Below are 26,323 nucleotides of genomic sequence, written 5' to 3' on the forward strand. Positions count from 1 at the left end.
GGGTAGTAGTATTGTCTTGATTCTCAATACCAGTTCTGATGCCACAATGCAAATGAAAAACACTCTTTCTTTAGACAATAGAATGTGATTTTCAATATTAAATCATAGTACTTTCTTTTATATTACCATGTGTCAAGTATATGTTTAAGTCATAGGCCTATACTTTGACTTTGACAAGCCTGTAAAGTGCATTACAAGTGTAAGCCATTATTATTATTATTATTATTATTGTTGTTGTTGTTGTTGTTGTTGTTGTTGTTATACTTGACCGGTGGTATTCTCTGGAGGATAGGTGTTCTACAGAAGCCAGTACACAGTTAAATTTAGCCGCAAGGTCACTATTTCAACTCTTGACCCATTTTACCTGGGCTAGCTGTTCTGTCACACTATGGACTCCCTCAGTTTAAAATGTATTGGTTGTGTTCAGATTTTAGTAGTGAAACCTGAATAGCTTTAGAATGATCTTGAGCTGTATCCAAACAAGTATAAAACACATAGACCAGTATACGCCCATGGACCACTATGGAACCTACCTTTACAACTGAGATTACACAGATATAAGGACACATAAAAGAAAGTACTATGATTTAATGTTGAAAATCACATTCTGCCGCCATTAAACCAAAACAAACATAGCAACGGTGATGAACGTATAGTCACATTTGGTTCTGTTGTTGTGATGTTTCTACTTAAAGTATTCATGCAAATGTTTCACCTTTTCCCCATCACTGTGAGACATGGCAGATGGATAAAGAACAGGAGTACTACACATGTCCATGTGGCTCCTACCAGATTAGTTTAGCAGTCCATAAATCTACACATTAGCACATATTTGCATTAGATTTGTGAAATGGTGTTATCAGCTTGCAAGGCATAAAAATATGACAATTATGTTGTTGATTTGGACCAAAGTGCTGGACAGGATCTTAGCCTAAATGTCCAAATACTACTCTCGAGAGGGTCAGGAGGAGCATCCGGGCCTGTCCCAAATGTGGATAATAAAATTTCAATGTTAAACAGACTGTGTCTTCAGCTTTTTTGCAAAAAATGATGAAGATGTAGTAACCTTTTCCCAGGGTATCAGAGTGTGCAGCCTCACATTCATTCTAGTACTGGCTTATAACCTGCAATAGTTGTCTACAGTGACAGCATATTTAACATGTAGAGCTATTTTGAAGCACATTGTGTTGCCTACAATTTCAACCACTTGGAAGTCAAAATGTAAACTGAATGCCTTTATAAATTCAACAATAGTGTTGCCATGATTCCAACTCAATACTCAACAATGTTTCTGATAGCATAATGATAATAATAAAAAAACACTATTTATTTATACAATAGAATGTGATTTTCAACAACAAATCGTAGTACTTTCTTTTATATTCTCATGTGGCCTGTGTACTCCCTCAGTCGTCCAGGTAGGTTCTATAGTGGTCCATGGTGTATACTAGTCTATGTGTCTTATACTTGTTCTGATACAACTCAAAATCATTCTAAGGATATTCAGGAAAGGTTCTTGTCCTGTGAATGTGACTTTTTTAGTATACTCATCTATACAAAACTCATCTGCTTTCTGTACTAGTCATAGTAATGATTAGTGTCTGATGTTCGATTGACAGCCCCACTCTACAGTAAAATATCTCAAATAAAACACATATCTATTCCGTGGAGCACATTACAGGTCTCTCTCTGGCTCCTTGTTTAAAAACGTCCTTCTCTAAGTGCTTTTGTCCATTCGTCTTGTTTTGTCGCCCCTCCTGTCTCTGGTATTACCTCAGGAAAAGTTATGCTCCTCTCCACGTCCTCTTTGTCCAAACACTGAATTAGTCTGATTGGAAGTTCTGTGACGTAAAGTGCACTGCAGTGGTGACAGAGTAGGACACAATATCCTCTGAGTATAGGCTCGTAAAACCAGTTTATTGTTCAATAGATACTAGTGTTGTGACGATACAAAGATTTCAAATTCGATACTAAGGAATTGACTCGATACTCAATATTGATTACGATACCACAATGATAATAAAAACACTCTCTCTTTAGACAGTTCTGAAATGCATGGGATTCCCGTATTAGTTTAGCAGTTCAGATTTCAGCCTGTTAATGCTACTGGACGTGAACCAAATTCTTCTATCAATATACAATTCACAAATCTAATAGCGATCGCGATGCTCATTACAATTAGGTTTTTTTCTAAATTCGTTCAGCCCCACCATCCATCTTTGGCGCTAGTCTGTTTTGCCCTGTATAACTGGGTCGACTGCATACATGGATGTACAGTTTCCTATTCTTTAAACACACTGTATGTTTTAAGCTTTCTATGTTTGTGTCTGAAGAAGGGCTGTCAAAAGTATCAAAAATCAGATACTAGATTCTCATTTGAGCAGGTATCGATGCTTTCCTGAATATCTTTAGAATGATTTTGAGCTAAATCAGAACAAGTATAAGACACATAGACTAGTATACACCCATGGACCACTATGGAACCTACTGGACGACTGAGGGATTACACAGATAAAAGGCCAGATGGCACAATATAAAAGAAAGTACTATGTTGAATTTTTTTGAATTTGCTTTCCTTTAGGTAAGTTGACACCTCATTTGGTCCTGGTTTGAGACACTTTAATCCTAATGTAGACTTGGTTCAGCCCCGTTCTAGTGTTGGTTTCTTCCACAGACTGTATAAAGAAGTGGACTAAGTGAGTGTGACATTACCCATAGTGTTCAGCTCCAGTCAAATGAAGCTCATCAAGGCTAGAGTAGTTATAGGGGCCAATTTGGAGCTGAGTTCCATATTAGGAATTCCGACTGCAAGTATCATAGCAACTAAAGAGCCAATCTGGAGCAAAGCTGTTGAAGGTAACTCCCCTTCCCACCCGCACCGCTGGTTTGGCAGGGAGGGGACGCTTAGCAACGCTGTCAATGAAACATGTTGCTAAAGTTAGCGGGAGGAACCTCGGGGATTTGTCTGTTATTAATGTTTATATCTTGAGTTACAGACACAATAGCGAAATAAAAATACCAGGATCATGTAGAGTAGGTTAATACACACATTTTAAGACCAAAATGACGAGGCTCACAGCACCAGTTAAAGAGAGAGGGGTGACAGTTTTCTCAATGTAAAGTGAATTGGAGCCATGGAAGAGCGCCCATGATCACTTCCTATTTGGAACATGACGCTAGCATGTTAGCTATGTCCATTTATATATACAGTCTATGGTTTTGTCCCTGGTTTAGTCTGTGTTTTGATGTGGTTTGTGTGCAAGTGTGAAATTGTGAATGTGTTTTAAGTCAGTAGTTTGAAAGTAAACAAGACTTAAGCCTCGCTGTCACTCACCTTCCCTCATCTGTTCAGTCTCGCATTGGCAGCAACGTGTAGCTAATTTGAATGGCTGTGTCTTTTTCAGTCTCACTTGTGTTGTTTGCACAGAGTGGCCCTGCATCCTAATTTCAATGTTCTATTAAACCAAAGAAAGGAAAACAGTGCCAAAAGTGCATGCCAGTATTTGTGTGCAAATCTTGTACCATTAATTGACAAAATATTTATCAAAATTAGCCAGAAAATGTAATCGTATCACATTTGTTCTAGCTGCAGTTGTAAACTTAACTCATAGAAGTAACACTGTTTATTTGTTCAGAAAGTTAAATCAATCTAAATCACTGTATACATCTACTTTTAGGCAGTGGTGGATGAAGTACTCTATTGTGTTACTTAACTATAAGTACAGATACAGAGGTATAAGTAAAAGTGTCACATGATTAAAATCTACTTAAATAAAAGTATTTAAGTATATGTTCAAAGATGTAAAAGCATTTCACATAAGTATTGTTAATTTGTGTAAAATGTAGTAAAATATAGTTAAATGTAGTGATTTTGATGTAAAATGATACAGATTTTGATCAAAAGTAATAATACGGATCAATGTTTTAATTTTTCTAATGAGTTTTGTATTTATTTTTGTTTTGAACATGATAGACATAACCCCTCAAATCATATGAAAAGTACTTTTTACTTTTGAGTCCTGTTCAAAATATAGTAGAGTAGAAAATACCGTGCTCTCAGATGTAGTGAAGTAAAGGTAAAAGTATCCACTGTAAAATCTAGTTAAGTAAAGTACAGATACCTACAAATTCTAGTTAAGTACAGTACTTTACTACTTTTACTTCGTTACCTTACATCTATGCGATTAGGGTTGTCAAAAGTATCAAAAATCTGACACTATTCGAAACATAGATACTCACTTGAGCTGGTGTTGACAGTAAAAAAGTCACATTCACAGGACAGAAATGAACCTTTCCTGAATAGATTTAGCATGACCCTGAGCTGTATCAGAACAAGTATAAAAGGGCTTTGGTTTTTTTTTTTTGTTTTTTTTTTAAACATTGTAAAAATCCTACATCAGCAGCCACAGTGGTCTAACACAGTGCACATTAGCTGCTACACTGGCATAACACTGTGAAATATTCCAGGTCATATTTGCGTCCAGTCCAACAATAGCAGGTCTGTACTAAGGAAAACAGATAAACCATGGGATTTTTAGCATATAGTCTACTCAGTCAGGCTATAAGCTAACAGTCTCCATAGAGTAGCGACTGCTTTACCTGCATTGTTCCACCGTATGGCATTACATTTACTCATATTGCATTTATACAATAACACAAAGAAGGTGCTTTATTTGTGTGTTATTAATGTTCATATCTTGAATCATGGACAAAATAGCAAAATAAAAATACCAGGATCATGTGGAGCAGGTTTATAAGAACATTTTAAGACAAAAATGACGAGACTCACAGGGGTATTTACAGAGAGAGGGGCCACAGTTTTTCAATGTAAAGTGAATTGGATCCAGAGTCAAAGCCCATGAGCGCGCCCATGAGCACTTCCTATTTATATTTACAGTCTACAGTAGCTCATGGGTTTTTAAGATAGTGTCTACTTTTAAAAATGGCTTACTGGAATTATCTTGCGTTATTGTTATTGAGTCAGTTGGACAAAGTAGTTTCAATATTATCATTTATCACAATATTTCTCTGGAACAATATATCATGTTTCAGAATTTGTTATCTGTTACACCAGCCCTCTGTCAGTATAATCTTGCAGTTAGGAGCAGTGTTCAGACATTAGAGGAAGAAATATATTTTGTGTTAATGGCAATGGCTATGAAAAAGTCTTCTGAAAAAATCCAATTCAAATCTAGGGATGGGACGATATACCATAATATCGTTAATCACGATAAAAAAGGTCCGCAAATTAATCGTTCGTGGCATTTTTTAATAATCGCGATCATCGTGCACGATTATAATTACCTTTATGGCACCACACTGCCTCATGTTTCCAGTTCCAAAACAACGTTTAGATGTTAGTTCTGGTGTTTGTCCACTCTGACATAGCAATGACACTTGTAGCTTCTGTGCTTATCTCTGTCTGAACTATATTCTGTCAGATATCAACAATAAACAAAGTCTGATCCGTAACTCTCCACAGGAACGTACCAGTGCGCACCTCAGCTGTGCGCACAGATGAGATGCTAATGTGTGCACATCTTAGATTTTTACCTACAATAATGCAAACTGCAGAATAAAACAACACCTTTTAAACAATAGGCAAATTAAGTCTTTTCATACAGCTGAACACAAATGTGCCAGAACGCATGGTCCAAATGCGCACGGTCCAAATGTGCACTATGTGCACAGAAGCAATGCTAACGATTATACACGGTATATTTTACCTACAATTAAGTCAATAGCAGAATAAACCACGCTTACCGATCGAGAACAGCATCCAATCCATCAAAAAATAAGGTCCTTTACTCCTGAGTCCACTGTGGGATCTTTACTCTTTGCCATGAACCACTCCAGGTCCGAGATGCTTCTAGTTTAACTTGTACAAACATCCACAGTGTCCTCGATCGCATCCTCCCTTTGGTTTGTCAGTTTCGTCATGTTTAAAACGCAAAACAACAGTGCGTAAAATGCGCCATTATGCACACATTTGTGCATCCAGTTGGCTTTGGCCGTTTCCCAATTCACCAAAGTGCCTTAATTACATCGTTCTAAGTGTTCGTCGACAGGCACTTGCGTCACTTCCGACGCGACAAGGACCGGTCCATTTCGACAACATGGCATTGAGGAGTACGTCTGTTTACGGAAAACCATGGCATGTGATACATCATCCTGTCCCGCTGCTCATTGGCTGTAAGGGGAAAACGTCACTAAATGTGTGTGATGTAATTCGTTGATTCTACAAGGGGAAGAGAGGGGTGTAAACTTTCAGTCATCTGTAGCACTGATTCGCTCTCTGCAGCCTCAGTAACCCACAACCCCCACCTTATTGGCCAACACTGGTGTCAATCACAAGCTGACACGTGTGTTTAGCACTGGGGAACAAAGTTGGCACTGTCAGAAGTTTATTATGCCTGAAATCAACAAAAGAAATGCAAAGAAGTGACGGAGCAGATTTCATATTTGGAGTACTTTCCTGCAGCAGATTGGACATGGAGGATCTTATTTTGTGGACATAATTTTTTTACTGGATTATATTCTCTGGACCTTTACGGAACAAATGAGACCAACATTGTGTGAACATGTTGATGTTTGACAGAACCAGAGCGCTCAATGATAAGTGAAGTCCAGATTCACACTTTGTGACTTTTCTATAAAAACGTCTTTCCTGTCAGCACTGTGGTGATTGCAGGTGAAAATGGTTTGCATATCCAGAAAGACGAGCGCCGCAGCTTTCATTTGATGTGTAGATTGTTTGTGTGGGTGACGCAGAAGTGTATGTACATTGCTGTAAAGTTGTCAAGTAGGCCCGGGCCGTCGGAATGTTAACAGGTTAATAATTATCTCCATAATATCGTTAATCGCGATTATTTTGGCCATGATAATCGTGAGTCTAAAATTTAATATCGTCCCATCCTTATTCAAATACATGGTAAAAATTACGATAGATTTTTCTTGCCAGACCGCCCAGCCCTATTCACCAAAGCACTAAAACATCTGATTCAAAACATCTCACTTTTGTACCAGCGCTGTGTTTACGGCTCGCCTCTGAATGCTGCACACCCTAACAGGCTTGCGCTTGTAACAGTGTCTAAGACCCATGTCGCCTTCACGCTCCATAATGAGACTGCACACGGCTCAGAGCGGGACCGCGGGGCTGAGGGGCTTTGAGCTGGCAAGAACCGACTGAGAGACCAGAGCAGTGGAGCCTTTTGTTCCTGAATTAGCCAGACTAGAAGGGAGAACTAACCCGTGCCAAAGCTGGATGAATAGGGCGGACAGTACAAAGACCACACTGCGGCTTCAGAATGCGGCTCTAACAAGAAGTTTTCAAGACACGCCGCAGACCCCAAGGCTGTTCACTTGAAAAGAAAAGTAGCAATGTATGCATGAGGCTGTTTGACTATGGAAATGTGTCTGCAAGAATAGTTCAAATTGGCAGCCTGGTCGGAGGATTTCGGTCTTTTGTCTAAGTTTGGTGAAGAAGAAAAAAAGTTGGCGAAAAGTCGTCTATGTTTGACGTAGTGTTGTCTTGATCTTAAAATTTCCATGGTGTATACTAGTCTGTGTGTCTTATACTTGTTCGGATACAGCTCAAAATCATTCTAAAGCTATTCAGGAAAGGTTCATTTCTGTCCTGTTAATGTGACTTTTTTAGTATCGATACCTGCTCAAAGGAGAATCGATCCTTGGTACATTTGACAGCCCTTCTGTGCTCCCTGTTTTACTTGTGTAGTCATGGTGTGGTTTGGCTTTTCCAGTCTCCTCTGTGACTTACTGCTGTCCCAGCGAAGGTGTCCTGGTGCACCTGTCTGCTCCGTTCACACAGACGCTGTTTATATGACTATTGTCACGTCTCGTCCCCCCTGAATGTCACGCTGTCTGTGCAGTCTGTAAAAATATGGTGGGCAGCTATAGGACTGCACTGGTGCTGTAGGCCTACATGACACATGGCTGAGCTAGAGGTGTGAACTTTTGCACAATACAAGCATTCAGGCTACTGCTCCAACTGGCTATGAATGAGGAGATGGTACATAGTGTGAATGTGCACTGTTTAGGAGTGGTGAAAGAATGTTAGATAGAATATATCAAGTTCAGTGTTGTGGTTGTATTGAAAATACTGAGCAAAAAAAAAATGTACCCGGAAGACAAAACAGATAATATGCATTAGTCTTATGTAGCGCCTCTCCAGGCACTTTCATGCAATATTCATTCATTCCATACTCATTAATAGTAAGATACTGCTATAGCCACAGCTGCCTTGGGGTAGACTTAACAGAAGCAAGGCTGCCAATCTGCACATCTGCCCCTTGGACCACCACCAACACACACTCACACATTAACACTAAGGTGGGTGTAGTGTCTTGCCTAAGGACACTACGCCCACAGCGTGCACTAGAATAGCCACTCATGCCATAACCTGGCCAGCAAGATGAATCCTTGTGATATTTGTGAGTTCACAAACTCCCGAGAATCCATCTTGGCGTGCTCCTAATGGTATGATAGTGCCCATGTTTGCAAGGTGAAGCGCTCAAACAAACCAAAACAAACGATGGCGATGCAGAAGGATGTACTTGGGTCTATTTAAGTGGAAATATGGACTATTTTGTTTGTGAAAAGCTTGTGGAGGAAAGTGCTTTGTGCATTTGTGGACAGGAAAGATGTCTGTGCTTTTCTCTCAGATGGATTTAACCAAAGTGATTTCTCCCAACAGTGACTGTGGTTAGCCCACTTTAGATTTTACCATCATGACACTAGATCCATGAACAAGCTGTGAGCAGATTTATTATCGCTGTGATCACAAGTATTTTCATCGTGGACAAACTATACTAAAATTAGTTTTCCAAAATATGCATGAGCATGGTTATTGCCAACATGAGGGAGAGTAAATAAGTCCATTGAATGCTTGTTGTTATATAACAAATGTTACACAGTGTGGGCCTGAGTGAGCTGGCAGCTGCAGTCGCCGTGGAGACTTACTGCAGGAAGCACAACAGCTGCTCCTCCAGTCCCACAGAGCTCCAGGAGCGACATGTCCACACACAGAGCCAGAGCAGAGGACAACTGAGCTCAGCTGTCCTCACCAGACACCACCTCACACTGTCTCACACTGTCTCACACTGCAACAGACAGAGCTTCTCAAGCTGTGGGACGGGTACGAAAGGTGTGCGCATTAATGTTCGGTTTGAATATCTTTATTTTGAGCCAAATGTGTCAACACTTTGGTCCTATTTTACACCTTGTTAGATGTAGACTATAGTCCTTAAGTCTTTTAGTGAATTAATCGGACCAAACTAGAACAGGGCCAAGCTGGACCAGGGCCAAACAAGTACCAAGTGTGAACCCTTAATTCACTTGTGAAGATGTGGTTTAGCATGTCTCTACTTACATAATTAATTTTGAGCAACATCCTAATAATTTGGATTGATTTTGCTAACATCCACACCCCCTTTAGCTGATTAATTGATGCACAGAGCAGGCCTTCAGTCTACCAAGAATGTCTCTAGATGACTACAGCCCTACTTAAACCCGGTTAGACCACCTAAACCACCTGGTTTAGATCTGGCAGTGCTCAAAAGTCCAGATATATTTTTACAGGTGGTACTTGGTATGAAAAGCACTCTTCTTCAAAATGCTGATATATTTTCACCCTATTATTCATTTATGTATTTATTTATGTTTTTAGCTCTAGGTCTGGGCTCCTTTCTGTCTTGGTGATTGTCCCTCATTGCTTGAAAGGGTCAGTGCCTTTGTTGAGGTCTTTCCTTTACAATTACCTTCCTAACCTTCCTCATTTTTCCCCCTTTTACTCTTGTATTAACTCGTTTCTATGCTCAAATTTCCCCTGCTTAAGTCCCGGCTAACGTCTTTACTTTCTCTGCACACAGTTGAGTGAACCACAATGCAGCAGTGCCGGTGCGTGTGTGCGTGTAGGGGCTCCCACGGGTATTAGGTGCTCTGAGGAGGCGTGGGTGGAATGAGGGGCCTTTGGTCTTTTGTCCTGGTTGCATTGACCGCAGAGTCCTGGCTGCACTATGACCACACTGACATATACCACCAACCCTCCTGGTGCTAACTTAATTAAACACATATAAATCAGATGTAAAGGTAGAGTTAACATGGGCAAAGACCAGCCAAGTGCCAGTCAACATGAAATGGCTTTAATTAAGAGTATAAATCTTGTAGTTGATCTTGCATATGTTGAGTTTATTATAAAAGTTACATTTTGACCTAATAAAGAAACGCATCCTAGCATTTGACCCATCTTCCAATTAAACTACTGTCAGTCACAGTGAAGCTTAGGTAAAGGTGCACTACGTAACTTTTCTGGTAGCTTGTCTCCATGGATATGTTTTTGCTTTGCTTGTAACGTTTCACAGTATGGCATTAAACATATCTGTCTTGTATTTATTCAACACCAGTTCTATTTGCTATAAAATACTTTGAAAAACATGTATTCTCATTGGGCCGCCTCGTCTCCCCATAGAGCTGACATGTAACGTGGCGTCACTCGTTTGTCTCCATGAAGATGGAAACTTTTAATGCCATATTGTGGGACATACCAGAAAAGTAAAATGGTGCAACTTAAATGATCAGGGAGTACGTAGCTGGAAGATTAGCCTATTGCGCATGTGTTTTAGATTGAAACTAGTATCGAAACTAGATACTCATTTGCGCAGTATTGATACTAAAAATGTCATATTCACAGGACAGATATGAACATTTCCTGAATATCTTTAGAATGATCTTGAGCTGTATCAGAACAAGTATAAGACACATAAACTAGTATACGCCCATGGACCACTATGGAACCTACCTGGACGACTGAGGGATTACATATATCATCGTGGTATCGGAATCAGTATTGAGTATCGAGACTATTCCTTAGTATCGAAATTTCGTGACAACACTACACTTCTGACTATTATTACATTTATTTCATTATATTATTTTAGTCCCAAAGACAGAAAATTGCACTGGAAATACATTTTAAAAAATCCTATTCTAGATTAAGAGCAGTGTGAAATAAGCTTCCCCGCAAGTGATTAACTCGTCTCCAGCCGTCTGCGAGTACGTACTAGAATGAACGGGAAATCCAGTTTTAATGAAGTCAATCCACCAGTTTGTAAGACATGTTCAGAGCACTGGAGCAGTCATTCAACGCGCAACAAGGGTTTTAATTCTAACCACATAAAAATAGGTCAAGAGGAGAAAGCAGAGAGTGGGAAATGAGTGCAGTGGCTCACCTGTGTTTTCTGAATGATAACGTATTTTACTCGATAAGGGCTTGTGCATGGAAAATAGAGGTAGTTCATTTTAAACACTTTGCAGCCCATACATTGTATATATAAATGGACATAGCCAACCTGATAGCTGCCATGTTCCAAGTAAGATGTGAGCATGGGCGCGCTTCCAGCTCCATTGACTCTGGTTCCAGTTAATTTTACATAAAAAAACTGTCACCCCCTCTGTCATTTTGGTCTTAAAATGTTCATATTTACCCGCTCTACATGATCCTGGTGTTTTTATTTTGCTATTGTGTCTGTAAATCAAGATATGAACACTAATAAGAGACAAATCAGCGTTAGCAACAGGTTTGATTGTTGCTAAGCGCAGGCAGGAAGGGGCGTTATCTTCAGCAGCTTGGTTCCAGATTGGCTCTTTGGTTGCTATGATACTCGAGGTCGGAATTCCAAATATGGAAGTCTGCTCCAAATTCACCCCTATAACTATTAGCCTCGATGAACAAACGCTATGGGTGACGCCACACTCCTTTATAGAGTCATGTTTGCAGTCGTCTGAAGTTTTTATTGTGATATTAGAGACAATACAAACAATAAAAGACATTAGACATTTTGAGTGCATGCATCCAGGTTTGAAGGGGGTGATGAGACAGTAAAAATGGCATCTGTTCTTCTTCTATGGGAGTGTAAGTGTGTTTGTGTGTGTATCGTTAGGTAAGTAACAAAAATACAAAAAGAAAACTAAAGAAAAAAGAGGGAAAGGACGGAAGATACCTTAGCAAATTTTGCATTGGAAAACAAATTGGGTACATGAACTTTAATGGTGAAGAAAAAAAAATCCTTGCATTATAGGCCCGTATAATTTCACCAGCCCTGAACCCTGAATGTACATAGTGTTTGAACCCACTGACTTGACCCAAAAAAGGTAATTGTGCTGTGTTACCGAGAGCACACAGCTGTATATGTTTGGATATGATCTTTATTTCAATATGTGTCTTGTTTTCTTTATATAAGTCTTTTTTTCATTTCTTCCTGTCTTTCCATCATACTTTATTCTCCTCATGTTCCTCTCATCTTTTGTTTCTCTTCTTTCACCGCTCTCGTATTTCCATCATCCATTCTCTATGTCTCCACCTCAAATACTTTCTTTCCTTCATTTGCTTTTTTAACTTACTTAAATCTCTTATGCCACATTTAGCTGTAGAAGTTTTTACCATTAATTAGAATTAGAATTAGAATTTGATTTTTCAACATTAAATCATAGTACTGTCTTTTATTTCCCCATGTGGCTTTATATCTGTGTAAACCCTCAGTCGTTCAGGTAGATTCCATAGTTGGCATTGGACGATATTGAAATTTGGTGTTTGTTGCTGACAGTTAAAAAAGTTTCTGGATATGAATAATTACAATTTTAATATTATGAATAGGTTCCAGATTAAAATAACTGTATTGTACTTTGTTATAAGTGAAAGCAGCAGTGATCTAGAGGAGATCATCAGGGAGAAGTAGTTTTTTTTCCACACATTCTGGTGACACAATGGCGATTATCTTTTTTGGCAATTATCACAATTATATAAAAAGTGCCACGAACAATTGTTGGCAACCCTTTTTATCATAATATTGTTTATCGTCCCATTTCTATTCCATAGTGGTTCATACTTGGTCATATATGGTCATACTTATTCTGATACAGCTCTTTCTAAAGCTATTCAGGAAAGGGTCATTTCTTTACTGTGAATGTGACTTTAGTATTTATTTTTGTATTTTTATTTTAGTATCGATACGTGCTCAAATGAGTACCAGATTTTTGATACTTTTGACAACCCTACTCTTATCTAATAACACTTACTGACCCAACTAAAATCAAAAACATAGCTAACGTCTTTCTGTCTCTGTCTTTCTTTTCTTCAGAGCGCGCCATGGCGAGACACGAGGTACGTGAGCTGGAGCAGAGGCAGAGCCAGGACTGGGGCGTGAGGGAGCAGAGCTGGACCCAGGACTCGGACGAGGACTTGGTCATTGTCTACAACCGAGTCCCAAAGACGGCCAGCACCTCCTTCACCAACATCGCCTACGACCTGTGCGGCAAGAACCACTACCACGTACTGCACATCAACACCTCCAAGAACAACCCCGTCATGTCTATACAGGACCAGGTAACACTAAAACGGTCCTCTTTTGGAAGCTTTCTACCATGTTACAATGTTGTTCCCTCATCAAAAACATGCCTGGAGTGGTTTTAGATGTCATACATGCATGTTTGAGTAATTTAGTGATCTCTCCCAGGCCCTATTCCAACCCATTCTACCCATAAGCCTCCCACACTATTCTCCATAAATATACAAAACCATGATACAAAACTGTACACAACAACTTTACGAGCTTTACAAAATTTACAAGTAGAATATGACAGGTTTTTAAGTTTTTCTAATTACTTTGATTGGTGGGATAGTACGTGTGGCAGTTTGTGGGGAAAAAATTGAGAAGAAAAGTATAAAAATACAGAACGAATAGCACAAAGTCAACATCAACTGACAGACAACAGACAATTTAAGCCCAAGGAAGGCATTTTTCTGACAGTTTAAACCTTCATTTAATAAAATAAAGGTGTTGTCATTTTTTTATTAGTCTAACCATGTCTGTGCAAGACAAGAGTAAGACAAGTCCTAGCCCTTGTTTGCATTATGGTTGGTAGGTAACAGTTATAGTTTTACCTCTATTGATACTTTCTACCTGATGTCATCAACATTTCCTGGGGGTGTGATGCTAACTGTTGACACTGCTTTATTAGAAGTTCTGTTACTCAAATTAAACTTTTTGTTTCAACACATTCTGACCATAAAGAGCTGGCTTAGTTCGAACTACAACAGGTGAGCTGATTTGTGCTCACACTTATAATTACAGCCCCAGCAAGCCAACAGTTTTTCAGTTAGTCATTCTCACCTTTTTATGGAAAATCAAACACCCAATCAGGACCATAAACGCTCGTATCGATCACAGGCTCCTGAAAATTAGTTATTTAAACCCATTTAGCATTTTTTCTTGAATTGAGGCTCATCTTAAAACTTTTTCCACCATAGAGATTCATGTAGAATATCCCCCAGTGTGATGTCATTGCAAAGTATCTATGTCAGATCTGCTGCCCATGTCCAACATAGACTGTTTAAAGAAGTGGACTAAGTGAGTGTGACGTCACCCACAGCGTTCAGCTCCAGTCAAATGAAGCTCATTGAGGCTAACAGTTATAGGGGCTAATTTGGAGCTGACTTTCATATTTTGAATTCCAACAGCGAGTATCATAGCTACTAAAGAGCCAATCCAGAGCAAGGCTATTGAAGGTAACGCCTCTAGGAAACAATGTATTTATATAAAGACAGATTAAACTTGTGAATCATGAGTTTAATCTGCTTTTTTTACATAGAAATACCAAAAAATACTATATCATCAGCTATGTCATGCACTAACTTTTCTTTTTCCTGCTGTTGCCCCATAAAAATCCTTATCATGTAAATAAAATAATTAGTTGACCAATACAAATTTCGATCGACTAAACGTCCATCAGTTGTTCGCCTAAACGACTACAGGACTACAGCTCCACTGGCCCTACTGTAATATTTTGTATATTTCAGACGCGGTTTGTGAGGAATGTGACCGAGTGGAGAGAGATGAAACCAGCCTTCTACCACGGCCATGTGTCCTTCATCGACTTCACCAAGTAAGACATGTTCATTCTGTCAGACTCCCCACTGGGTTCACTCAGGTCTTAAAACAAGTGTATTTTATCAATACAAATGTTACATAAGTCTTCTAATCTGCAGACAGGGCTGGATGACATGGCAAAAGAATTTTCCTCATGTTGATCAATCACAATATATAGCCTAGATTGTGTTGATACTTTGCAGCTGATGTCATCAACATTCCCTGGGAGTGCAATGCTAGCAGGAGGCACTGCTCTGTCTGAAGCTCTGTCACTCAAGTTAGACTTCTGAATTTTGTTTTAACACAATCTGACCACAAAGAGCTGATTTAGTTGAACCTACAACAGCTGATTTGTGCTGTTTAACAAGTCCCTCTCAAATAGCATTACTGTCAGGACCTAGCTAACAGTTTTTTCAGTTAGTCACTCTCACCTTTTTGTTGAAACCCACACACCTAAACAGGACAATCAACGCTCGTATTTAATGATGCGACCATATACGATAATCAAAAAGGTCCACAACTAATCGTTTGTGGCATTTCTAAATAATCCTGATCATCACACTCGATTATAATCGCCTTTACGGCACCAGACTGCCTCATGTTTTTGACTTCAATACAATGTTTAGATGTTAGTTCTGGTGTTTGCCCACAAAAAAATATTAAAGGCGATCACTCAGACACCTGCAAATTGTATGGTAATTGATGTTTTAGTGACTTTTTTAAAAACTGTAAACCTTGTTTTAATAATTATCGTGATAATATCTTGCTAATTTCAATTATTTCGGTCAAAATAATCGTGAGTCTAAATTTTAATATCATCCCATCCCTACCTGTATTGATCACAGGCTCCTGAAAGTGTGTCATTAAAGCACATTTTGGTTTTTTTAGTTTTAGGTTTTTTTTTAGTGTTCAGACCATCCAAAAACTTGTACATTTGCTAATATGTACATTGTGTCACCATGGAAACGGCTGAACACCCCCAGCATGATTTCACTGCAAAGTAATTGTATTTTCTCTTTTAAAAAAAATACTCTCCATTAAAAAGACTCAAGCTGATCACTGAAGATTTGAAATGTTTGAATCTCAGTTTGAATCAAATTTGATTCATTGTCGTCGCCTTTGTACTTTTCCATTGACCTTTCAGTTCTGTTTGATTTATATCCTAACTCTTACATTCTTTTGTTCATTACTCACTACACTATCTGTCCTACCTTTCATGGTTCCTTCTCCTCCATTTAGCATTCTTTCCTTTTATAGTTATCACAATGAAGAAATGAAATTCACAAACTACAATTTTCTGGTTAGCAAATACAAGACTCAACCTTTTCATACTTAGTTTTGCAAGTGCTGTATTATAAGTAAGACATAGTAAATGAGACTATAAATAAACCAAATTAATCACTTTTTTTACCCAGTGCTGTTTTTGAGTGATTCATGCATGTTTGAATAATCCTTATACCACACCTTTGCACTTATTTTGACCATAGACTCTAGAAATGGACATAGCTAACATACTAGCCGCCGCATTAGAAACAGGACGTGATTATGCGCTCCGTCGACTCCGGCTCCAATTCACTTTACACTGAAAAAACGTTACCTTTTTACTGTAACTGCTGCTGTGAGCCTCATCATTTTGGTCTTAAAATGTTTGTATTAACCCACTACACATGATCCTGGTGTTTCTATTTCACAATTCTTCTGTAAATCATGATATGAGCATTAGCAATAGATAGGTGAGGCGCCTTCTTTCCCCGAGGTTACTCCTGTTAGCATTAGCAACAGGTTTGATTGACAGTGTTGCTAAGCGCCTGCCCCCTGCTAAACCAGCAATGTGAGCGGGAAGGGGCATTACTTCAACAACCTTGCTACTGATTGGCTCTTTGGTTGCTATGATACACACACTCGGATTTCCAAAAATGTAACTCAACTCCAAATCGGCTGCTGTAACTGCTAGCCTTGATTGGCGTCATTTGGCTGGAGCCGAACATTAAGGCTGACATCACATTCACTCACACTTCACTTCTTTGTACAGGCTATGATTTTGACACGTAGCCATTAAAGACTCTGCTCGCTACAGTGAAATATCAGAATAAGGAAGCTTTCTATTATCAATTGTTATGTAAAGACACTGTACCTGATTTTTACTGTCTTTAAAATGTGAAAAACAGAACTAGTTCATTTTAAAAAGTTGATAGCAGTCCAAAGTCTCATTTACCAGCATCCTAATTATTCATGTTAAGTTTCTTTATTATTTCATGTTTTACTCCTCTCAGAGACCAGTGCAGAGTGTTGCCATGACAGTAAACCTAACAACAACTAGCATGCTAATGTACACTTCCTTATTATCAGCCAATAAAACGCCTTATAATTAGATGCAGATAGTACACAGCTGACTTATTTTGACCTCTAGAGCTGCTTACACAATACATCCGTACTGGGGCAAGACACATTTTCCTCAAATACGTGGGAAAATCGGCGTTAATATTGCAGTTTACAAATAACAAAATGCAAATGATCTACTTACAGTATGTGCTAAATTATTTCTAAAGTCCCAAAAAATAATGTCTCTTTAAACATTTTGCTATTGTTACTTTCAGATTTGGGGTCAAGAGAAAACCCATCTACATCAACGTGATCCGGGACCCCATAGAACGCCTGGTGTCGTACTACTACTTCCTGCGTTTCGGTGATGACTACAGACCCGGGCTGAGGCGGAGGAAGCAAGGAGACAAAAAGGTGACGAGATCTGTTACCTGATCAATACAAAGCTAGCTCAGGGTATTATGAATGATCGCTATAATGAAATGTCTCCTCTCCTTTTGTATTCCAGACTTTTGATGAGTGTGTATCGGCTGGAGGATCGGATTGTGCTCCAGAGAAACTATGGCTCCAGATTCCATTTTTTTGTGGACATTATTCCGAATGCTGGTCAGTATTACATTCAAGCATGATTATAAAAATATTGGTGTTTTTCAGGTTTGTAGAATGCAATAATCTCCAAAAAAAAAGGTCACACACTCTAATATTTGGTTGTTCTGCCTTTAGCTTTGATTACGGCACATTCGCTGTGGCATTGTTTTGATTTCACTTCTGCAATGCCACAAGATTTATTTCCATCCAGTGTTGCATAAATTTTTCACCCAGATGTTGCATTGATGATGGTCGAGTCTGACGCTGCACAAAGCTTCTCCAGCACATCCCAAAGATTCTCAGTGGGGTTAAGGTCTGGACTCTGTGGTGGACGATCCATGTGTGAAAATGATGTCTCATGCTCCTGAACCACTCTGTCACAATTTGAGTCTCATGAATCCTGGCATTGTCATCTTGGAATATGCCCGTGCCATCAGGGAAGAAAAAATCCATTGATAGAATAACCTGGTCATTCAGTATATTCAGGTGTCAGCTGACCTCATTCTTTGAGCACAGACTGTTGCTGAACCTAGACCTGACCAACTGCAGGAGGCTCATACCTATTTGCTTAGTTAAATCCAGGTGGCGATTTTTTATTTTTTATTTTTTTTTGGCCGGGCAGTGTATTTTGTGTCTAAAATTACATATTGTAAAAAAGTCTCTCTATATCTTATTTTTTTCACTTACAAATTACTAATACTAGCATTCTCCTCTGCTGTCCCCACCTTACCTCCTTCAAAATCACAGAAATATCACACATACACACTCACACACATCACATACACACACACAAACTTGTCACATACAATTATAAATAGCTTTTACGTCTACAAACCACATTATGTCTTGGTATGTCTTATCACCACTCATCACTACTGTATATAACTGGTCACTAGTTTGTCTGTCTTGCATTAGATACATTAAATACATACATTATATAAAATTGTTATAAAGTATAACACAATATCCAATTTCGAGGCACGATATATTGCTATAGAGCACATGTGTCAAACTCAAGGCCCGTGGGCCAAATGTGGCCCTCCACATCATTTTATGTGGCCCTCGACAGGGTAAATTAAATGGTACGATGGTCTTAACATTTCATTTTATCAAGAGATACGCCATTACATAGCCATATTTTAACACCTATGAAAATTAATATGGAATATTTGTAACTGAGAGAAGCCATTTTGCTGATGTGGCCTTTGATGAAAATGTGTCTGACACCCCTGCTGAAGAGGAATACTGCGATAAACATTAACATTGAAACTACTTTTTGCCACTGATACAAAGCAGGCTAATCCCAGTAAATCAGTTTTTCAATAGATAGTATCATAAAAAAGGCCTGAGCTGGAACAAATAAAATAATAATTAGCCATAGAAGTTATTTATTCTACCCTTTACAGCTCAACTCTTATACTACATTAAAATGGCAAAAATCTCCCATGATGTGTCAAGGCTTTCTTTAGTATCAAAATCAAGTTTGAAGTTTTACTATTAGAGTGTCAATAAAAACACACACTTTTTCTATACATTCGATCACTATATATCTGCTCCACGACATAAACTAGCTCACTAAACACTGAGTTTTTGCCGATTGTGTGTTTTGCGTCATTAAAGTCATTCCGTCTGCTTCCTATTGCATCATTTTAGGCCTCAGTGCATTCCCATCTCCCCTGTGCTTATCTGTCTGTCTATAGCAAACAGCAGCCTTCACTTTTGCCTTGGCTTGTGAATAAAAATAAACTCAAACTCCTCGAGATGTTATTATAGAGCGGGTTGAAATAGTCCGACATCACCGGTTTTGTCTTTTTGAAAGCAGACGGTTGGCCTTAATGTTCCGTTTGGATGTGTTCCAGACTCTGCTATGGACTATAAAACTGTGATTTCTGTTGCAGATATATGAGCTGGGGTTGGGTTGTGGCATGCTTTTAGAGATGTTGTCAAAGAGGATATAAGGCATTTTGAAAAGCTCGTAAGTTTTATTTTCTGAAGGTCACACGACATTGAAAAAGTAGAAAAAGGAGCCTAGTTTCATTGAGCTACGTTTCTAAATATGAAATCATAATGAAAGCTTTATTATTGAATCATTTGTGAAAACCCAATTGCCAAACCTCGTCCTCTGATAAGAATCCTTCTCACATAAACATTATTGGCGATTCGAGCTCCCAAAGATGAATGCTGTTGTTGTGTCCTTGGGCAAGACACTTAACCCACCTCACCCCCAGTGTCTGTGTACAGCGGTGTATGAATGTGTGAGTGAATGTGTGTGTGAATGTGTGTGTGAATGGGTGAGTGGTGCCTTGATCTAAAGCGCATTGAGTGACTTGAACGTGGATCCTTTTATTATTGAGACATGTAAAACAACTATACTCCTATACTATATTTTAAGAAAGCAAAATGTGATTATGTTTTGAAAAAATACTGTCACGGTCCCTGCTCTGCTCTCCTCGTGTCCTCGTCTTCCCCCCTCCCTCACCTGTCTGTCTCCGGAGCGGGGCGGAATCCGGACTCCTCCCACGCGCACCTGCTCCCCATCAGCGCAATCAACGCCGCCGGCCGTGGATAAGAGGGGTTCGGACGAGTCACTCGGCGCCGGAACGTCCGCGTGTCTCACGTGATTTTACTTTCGGCTTTGTACTTTTTGATCTATGCTCGTCCTCTGTGTCTCACTGGAATCCCTTTGTCCTGCTCCAGATCTCCGTCCCAGAACCTGCTCCGGACTACCCCAGCACCCGCACCTCCGCCCCGGTACGTCTCGTATCCTCACTGCCGCGCACCGTGTCCCTCTCCGCTCACGGACCCGCACCCACGCTCCCCAGCTACGTTGGACCTGTGCACTCTGATCTATATGAACACTTGTATGAACTTTGTCTTTGATGAGCATTTATTATAGCTCCATTTGATCCATGAACTCTGATCTCTTTGAACTTTTGATTTCTATGAACATTTTGAGATTAAAGACATTATAAAACTTTGTGAGTCTCGCTACTCTGGTCCTTACGCCCCGCTGGTTACGACAGAACGTTCCGGCCAGAAATGGACCAGGCGGACTCTAGACCAGACACCACGCTTCAACAGGCGTTCACTCACCACGGTGACGTGCTCGGTCAGCACGAGAGGACCATCCGGAACCTGCTGGAGCAGAACCAGTCCCTGGCGCAGCAGGTGTCCCAACTCAGCAATCAGGTCACCACGCTACTCACGCACCTCTCTCCTGCCGCTGCCGCCACGGGACCCGCTGCTCCGCTCTACCCTCCGGAATCCAGGAGCACCGACCCGGAGCCGTTTGCGGGGCAGCCGGACCTCTGTCGGGGGTTTCTGTTTCAATGCCGCTCCGTGTTCCAGCAGCGCCCGGCCCGTTTTCCCACCGATGCATCCAAGACGCGTTACGTATGTGGGCTGCTCCGGGGCAGGGCGCTCCAGTGGGCGGAGGCTAGGTTCTCTAACTCCGCGCTGGATACTACGGACTTCGAGGCTTTTATCAATGAGTTCAAGCTCGTTTTTAGTCACCCTCACTATCGTGCGGACGCCGCCTCCCGCTTACTTGACATCACCCAGGGCTCTAGGACGGTGGCGGACTACACCGTGGAGTTTTGGACACTCGCCGCGGAGGTGGACTGGTCCGACAGCGCGCTCAAAGCCGTGTTTTCCAAGGGGCTCCGTGACTCACTCAAGGACGAGTTGGCCTCACGGGACGAGCCCTCGGACCTCAAGGCGTTGGTCACGCTAGCCAACCGCGTCGACAACCGTCTACAGGAGCGGCGGCGGCAGGCTCGACACTCTCCCGTGCGGTCCACGGCCCGCTTCCCATCACCGACTGCGGAGGAGCCCATGCAGATCGGGAGGGCGCGTCTCACGGCCGAGGAGCGCATACGACGCCGTGCGGCGGGGGAGTGCTTCTACTGTGGGCGGAAGGGACACTTCGTCGCCTCCTGTCCTGCCCGGCCAAAAGAGGGAGCCCACCAGTAGCCCTGGGAGTACTGGTGGGTCAGTCGCAAATCCCAGCGAACTGTAATAGACTGCAGCTCCCGGCCACCCTCTGTCTCCGCTCTAGGACTCTGCCTGTCCAGGCCTTGGTGGACTCCGGGGCCGAGGAGGATTTTATCGACCGCCACTTGGCGGAGCAGTGGGGCATCAGCCTGGAGCCTCTGAATCACCCCCTCACTGCTCGCGCCCTTAATGGTTCGCTGTTAGCACGAGTAACTCACGTCACGGAACCTGTTACTCTGCTGTTATCCGGGAACCACCACGAGTCCCGCAGATTCTATGTTATCGCCACCCCTTCCTCGCCGGTGGTGCTGGGCTACCCCTGGCTTCGGGCCCACAACCCGGTCGTCGACTGGGTCCGGGGCAAGATCGCGGGGTGGAGTTCCGACTGCCATGCTGGGTGTCTGCGGTCCGCCCGGTCTCCTGCGGAGGGGGCTTCCCCACGGAGCGGTCCCGTTCCCAAGGCCCCGGACCTGTCGGTGGTCCCGGAGGAATACCATGACCTACAGGAGGTTTTCAACAAGGACCGGGCCCTCTCCCTGCCTCCGCACCGTCCCTACGATTGCGCCATCGACCTGTTGCCTGGGGCCCCCTTACCTGCGAGCCGCCTCTACAACCTGTCCCAGCCCGAGAGAGAGACTATGGAACGGTATATCCGGGACTCCGTGGCCGCAGGTATTATCCGCCCGTCCTCCTCTCCCGTGGGGGCGGGGTTCTTTTTTGTGGCCAAAAAGGACAAGACTCTTCGCCCCTGTATTGACTATAGAGGTCTGAATGAGATAACTATTAAGAATAAATACCCTCTGCCCCTCATTGACTCGGCGTTTACCCCTCTCCACGGTGCCACTATATTCTCTAAGTTGGACTTACGTAATGCTTATCATTTGGTACGGGTGAGGGAGGGGGATGAATGGAAAACGGCCTTTAAGACTCCTATTGGACATTTTGAATACTTGGTCATGCCCTTTGGACTCACTAATGCCCCAGCTGTGTTTCAGGCCCTTATTAACGATGTTCTTCGTGATTTTCTGCATCAATTTGTGTTTGTTTATTTGGATGACATTTTGATTTTTTCCAGGTCCCTGCAGGAGCACAGACAACATGTCCGCCAAGTGCTTCAGCGCCTGTTAGAAAATAGACTTTTTGTTAAAGCAGAAAAATGCGAGTTTCACGCCGATCAGGTTAGCTTTCTGGGGTTCATTATAGGGCGGGGCCAGGTGAAGGCGGATCCGGATAAGGTCAAGGCCGTTAGGGACTGGCCAGTCCCTACGAATCGGAAGCAGCTCCAGAGGTTTATTGGGTTTGCCAACTTTTACAGGAGGTTTATTAGGGATTTTAGCAGAGTTATTGCCCCTCTCACGAGACTCACATCCCCCGCTCAGACGTTCACCTGGTCTTGGGAGGCCCAGGTCGCCTTTGATAGACTTAAGACTTTGTTTACTTCCGCTCCCATCTTGCATCAACCTGACCCCTCTCGACAGTTTATAGTGGAGGTGGATGCCTCCGACACAGGTGTCGGGGCGGTCCTCTCCCAGAGATTCGACCCCCACGACCGACTGTTCCCCTGCGCCTTCTTCTCCCGGCGGCTGTCCCCAGCGGAGGCGAATTACGATGTGGGGGACCGCGAGCTGCTCGCCGTCAAGCTGGCTCTGGAGGAGTGGCGGCACTGGCTGGAGGGGGCAGAACTACCATTTCTGGTATGGACAGACCACAAGAACCTCTCATATATTCAGTCTGCCAAACGCCTTAACTCTCGCCAGGCTCGCTGGTCCCTGTTTTTTAGCCGCTTTAACTTTGTTCTTACTTACCGGCCGGGGACTCGTAATGTGAAGCCGGATGCCCTCTCCCGCCAGTTCGCCCAGGAGGAGACCAGTGCTGCTCCGGAGACCATCCTCCCCTCGTCCCGTGTGGTTGCCGCTCTCCGCTGGGAGATTGAGGACTTGGTACGGGAGGCCCAGCGCGATGACCCAGCTCCAGGTAACGCGCCCCCCGGCACACTATTTGTCCCTGACTCTGTTCGCTCCCAGGTTTTGCAGTGGACTCACGGATCCCGATTTGCTTGCCACCCCGGAGCCTCCCGCACCCTGTCGTTACTCAAACGACACTTCTGGTGGCCCACCATGGACAAAGACACTAGGGCCTATGTCTCGGCGTGCGAAGTGTGTGCCCGGGGGAAGTCGTCTCACTCCCCGCCGTCGGGATTGCTGCACCCACTCCCGGTCCCGAGGCGACCATGGTCCCATGTAGCCGTGGATTTCGTGACGGGCTTACCTCCATCCCAGGGTAACACAGTCATTTTAACCATTGTTGACCGTTTTTCCAAGGCAGCCCACTTCGTCGCCCTGTCCAAGCTTCCTACTGCTAAGGAGACGGCTGATCAGCTCACCAATCATGTGTTCCGCCTGCACGGCATCCCTACTGACATTGTTTCCGACCGGGGACCCCAGTTTACGTCCCAGGTCTGGCGCGCCTTCTGCGAGGGGTTGGGGGCCTCGGTGAGCCTCACCTCGGGATTCCATCCGGAGTCAAACGGACAGACCGAACGCACCAACCAGGACCTGGAGAGGGCTCTCAGATGCGTGGTCTCCGCCAACCCGGCCGCTTGGAGCACCTATCTTCCGTGGATAGAGTACTCTCACAACTCCCTGGTGAGCTCAGCTACTGGAGTCTCCCCATTCCAGGCCTCGTTGGGGTACCAACCTCCACTCTTCCCTTCCGAGGAGAGGGATCTGGCGGTGCCTTCCGTCCACCACCACCTGCAGCGCTGTCGTCGGGCCTGGCGGAGGACTCGGGCGGCGCTCCTCAAGGCGGGGGCCCGCACTAAGATGATGGCTGACCGCCGGCGCATTCCAGCTCCCAACTATGCACCCGGGCAGTCGGTTTGGCTGTCCTCAAGAAACATTCCGCTCAAGACGGACTCACGCAAACTCTCCCCCCGATTCCTGGGCCCGTTCAAGATTGACAGGGTCATCAATGACTCTGCAGTACGACTGCAACTTCCCCCCTCGCTCCGCATTCATCCAACATTCCATGTCTCACAGATCAAGCCGGTCCGTACCAGCGACCTTTGCCCTCCTTCCGGTCCCCCTCCTCCCGCCCTACTTGTCGATGGTCACCCAGCCTTCTCCGTCCGGCGGCTCATCGATGTCCGCCGGAGGGGTAGAGGGCTCCAGTACCTAGTGGACTGGGAGGGCTACGGACCTGAGGAGCGTTCATGGGTGCCCAGGGCCCGCATCTTGGACCCGAATCTGGTGAGGGACTTTCACCGCGCCCACCCGGATAAACCTGGGGGTCCACCGGGAGGTGTCCCTTAGGGGGGGGGTACTGTCACGGTCCCTGCTCTGCTCTCCTCGTGTCCTCGTCTTCCCCCCTCCCTCACCTGTCTGTCTCCGGAGCGGGGCGGAATCCGGACTCCTCCCACGCGCACCTGCTCCCCATCAGCGCAATCAACGCCGCCGGCCGTGGATAAGAGGGGTTCGGACGAGTCACTCGGCGCCGGAACGTCCGCGTGTCTCACGTGATTTTACTTTCGGCTTTGTACTTTTTGATCTATGCTCGTCCTCTGTGTCTCACTGGAATCCCTTTGTCCTGCTCCAGATCTCCGTCCCAGAACCTGCTCCGGACTACCCCAGCACCCGCACCTCCGCCCCGGTACGTCTCGTATCCTCACTGCCGCGCACCGTGTCCCTCTACGCTCACGGACCCGCACCCACGCTCCCCAGCTACGTTGGACCTGTGCACTCTGATCTATATGAACACTTGTATGAACTTTGTCTTTGATGAGCATTTATTATAGCTCCATTTGATCCATGAACTCTGATCTCTTTGAACTTTTGATTTCTATGAACATTTTGAGATTAAAGACATTATAAAACTTTGTGAGTCTCGCTACTCTGGTCCTTACGCCCCGCTGGTTACGACAAATACATATTCTGGCTTTTGGCTTTTTTTTAAATGAAATGACTGACCAATCAGTGCGAGAGTAACTAACCCTAATCCCTAAACCTGATTCCAACCCAAACCCTAAATCCTAACACTAACCCCCTAAACCCAAACCCTCAACCCTAACCCCACCCTTAACCCTAGCCCCTATCCTTAACCTCTAACCCTAACCTCTTACCCTAACCCCTAAACCTAAACCCCAACCCCTAGCCCCCATCTTAACCATAACCCCTAAAACTAACCTCTAACCCTAACCTTAACCCTAGCCCCCACCTTAACCTTGACCCCTAACCTCTAGCCCTAACCCCTAACCTCTAACCCTAACCCCTAACCTAACCTTAACCCCTAACCCTAACCTCCACCTTAACCCTAACCCGTAACCTCTAACTCTAGCCTCTAACTCTAGCCCCTAACCTCTAACCCTAACCCCTAACCTCTAACCCCCCACCTTAACCCTAACCTCTAGCCCTAACCTCTAACCCTAACAACCCTAACTGTTACAAATCAACTGAAGGATTTTGAACTGAGAAAAAGTGTCT

The 26,323-nt window shown here is 43.1% G+C and overlaps 1 protein-coding gene across 1 annotated transcript in view; it reads left to right on the forward strand.

The window, feature by feature from the left end:
* hs2st1a (heparan sulfate 2-O-sulfotransferase 1a) overlaps positions 1–26,323 on the forward strand; it is a 62,079-nt gene that overhangs the window by 28,755 nt on the left and 7,001 nt on the right. The window contains exons 2-5 of the mRNA XM_033983068.2: positions 13,155–13,399; positions 14,873–14,958; positions 17,540–17,678; positions 17,773–17,870. Coding sequence (XP_033838959.1) covers positions 13,155–13,399; positions 14,873–14,958; positions 17,540–17,678; positions 17,773–17,870 — 568 coding nt within the window. The remainder of the gene's footprint in view (positions 1–13,154; positions 13,400–14,872; positions 14,959–17,539; positions 17,679–17,772; positions 17,871–26,323) is intronic.

The sequence above is a fragment of the Periophthalmus magnuspinnatus genome, chromosome 17, assembly GCF_009829125.3.
Source record: "Periophthalmus magnuspinnatus isolate fPerMag1 chromosome 17, fPerMag1.2.pri, whole genome shotgun sequence".
Taxonomy (NCBI): domain Eukaryota; kingdom Metazoa; phylum Chordata; class Actinopteri; order Gobiiformes; family Gobiidae; genus Periophthalmus; species Periophthalmus magnuspinnatus.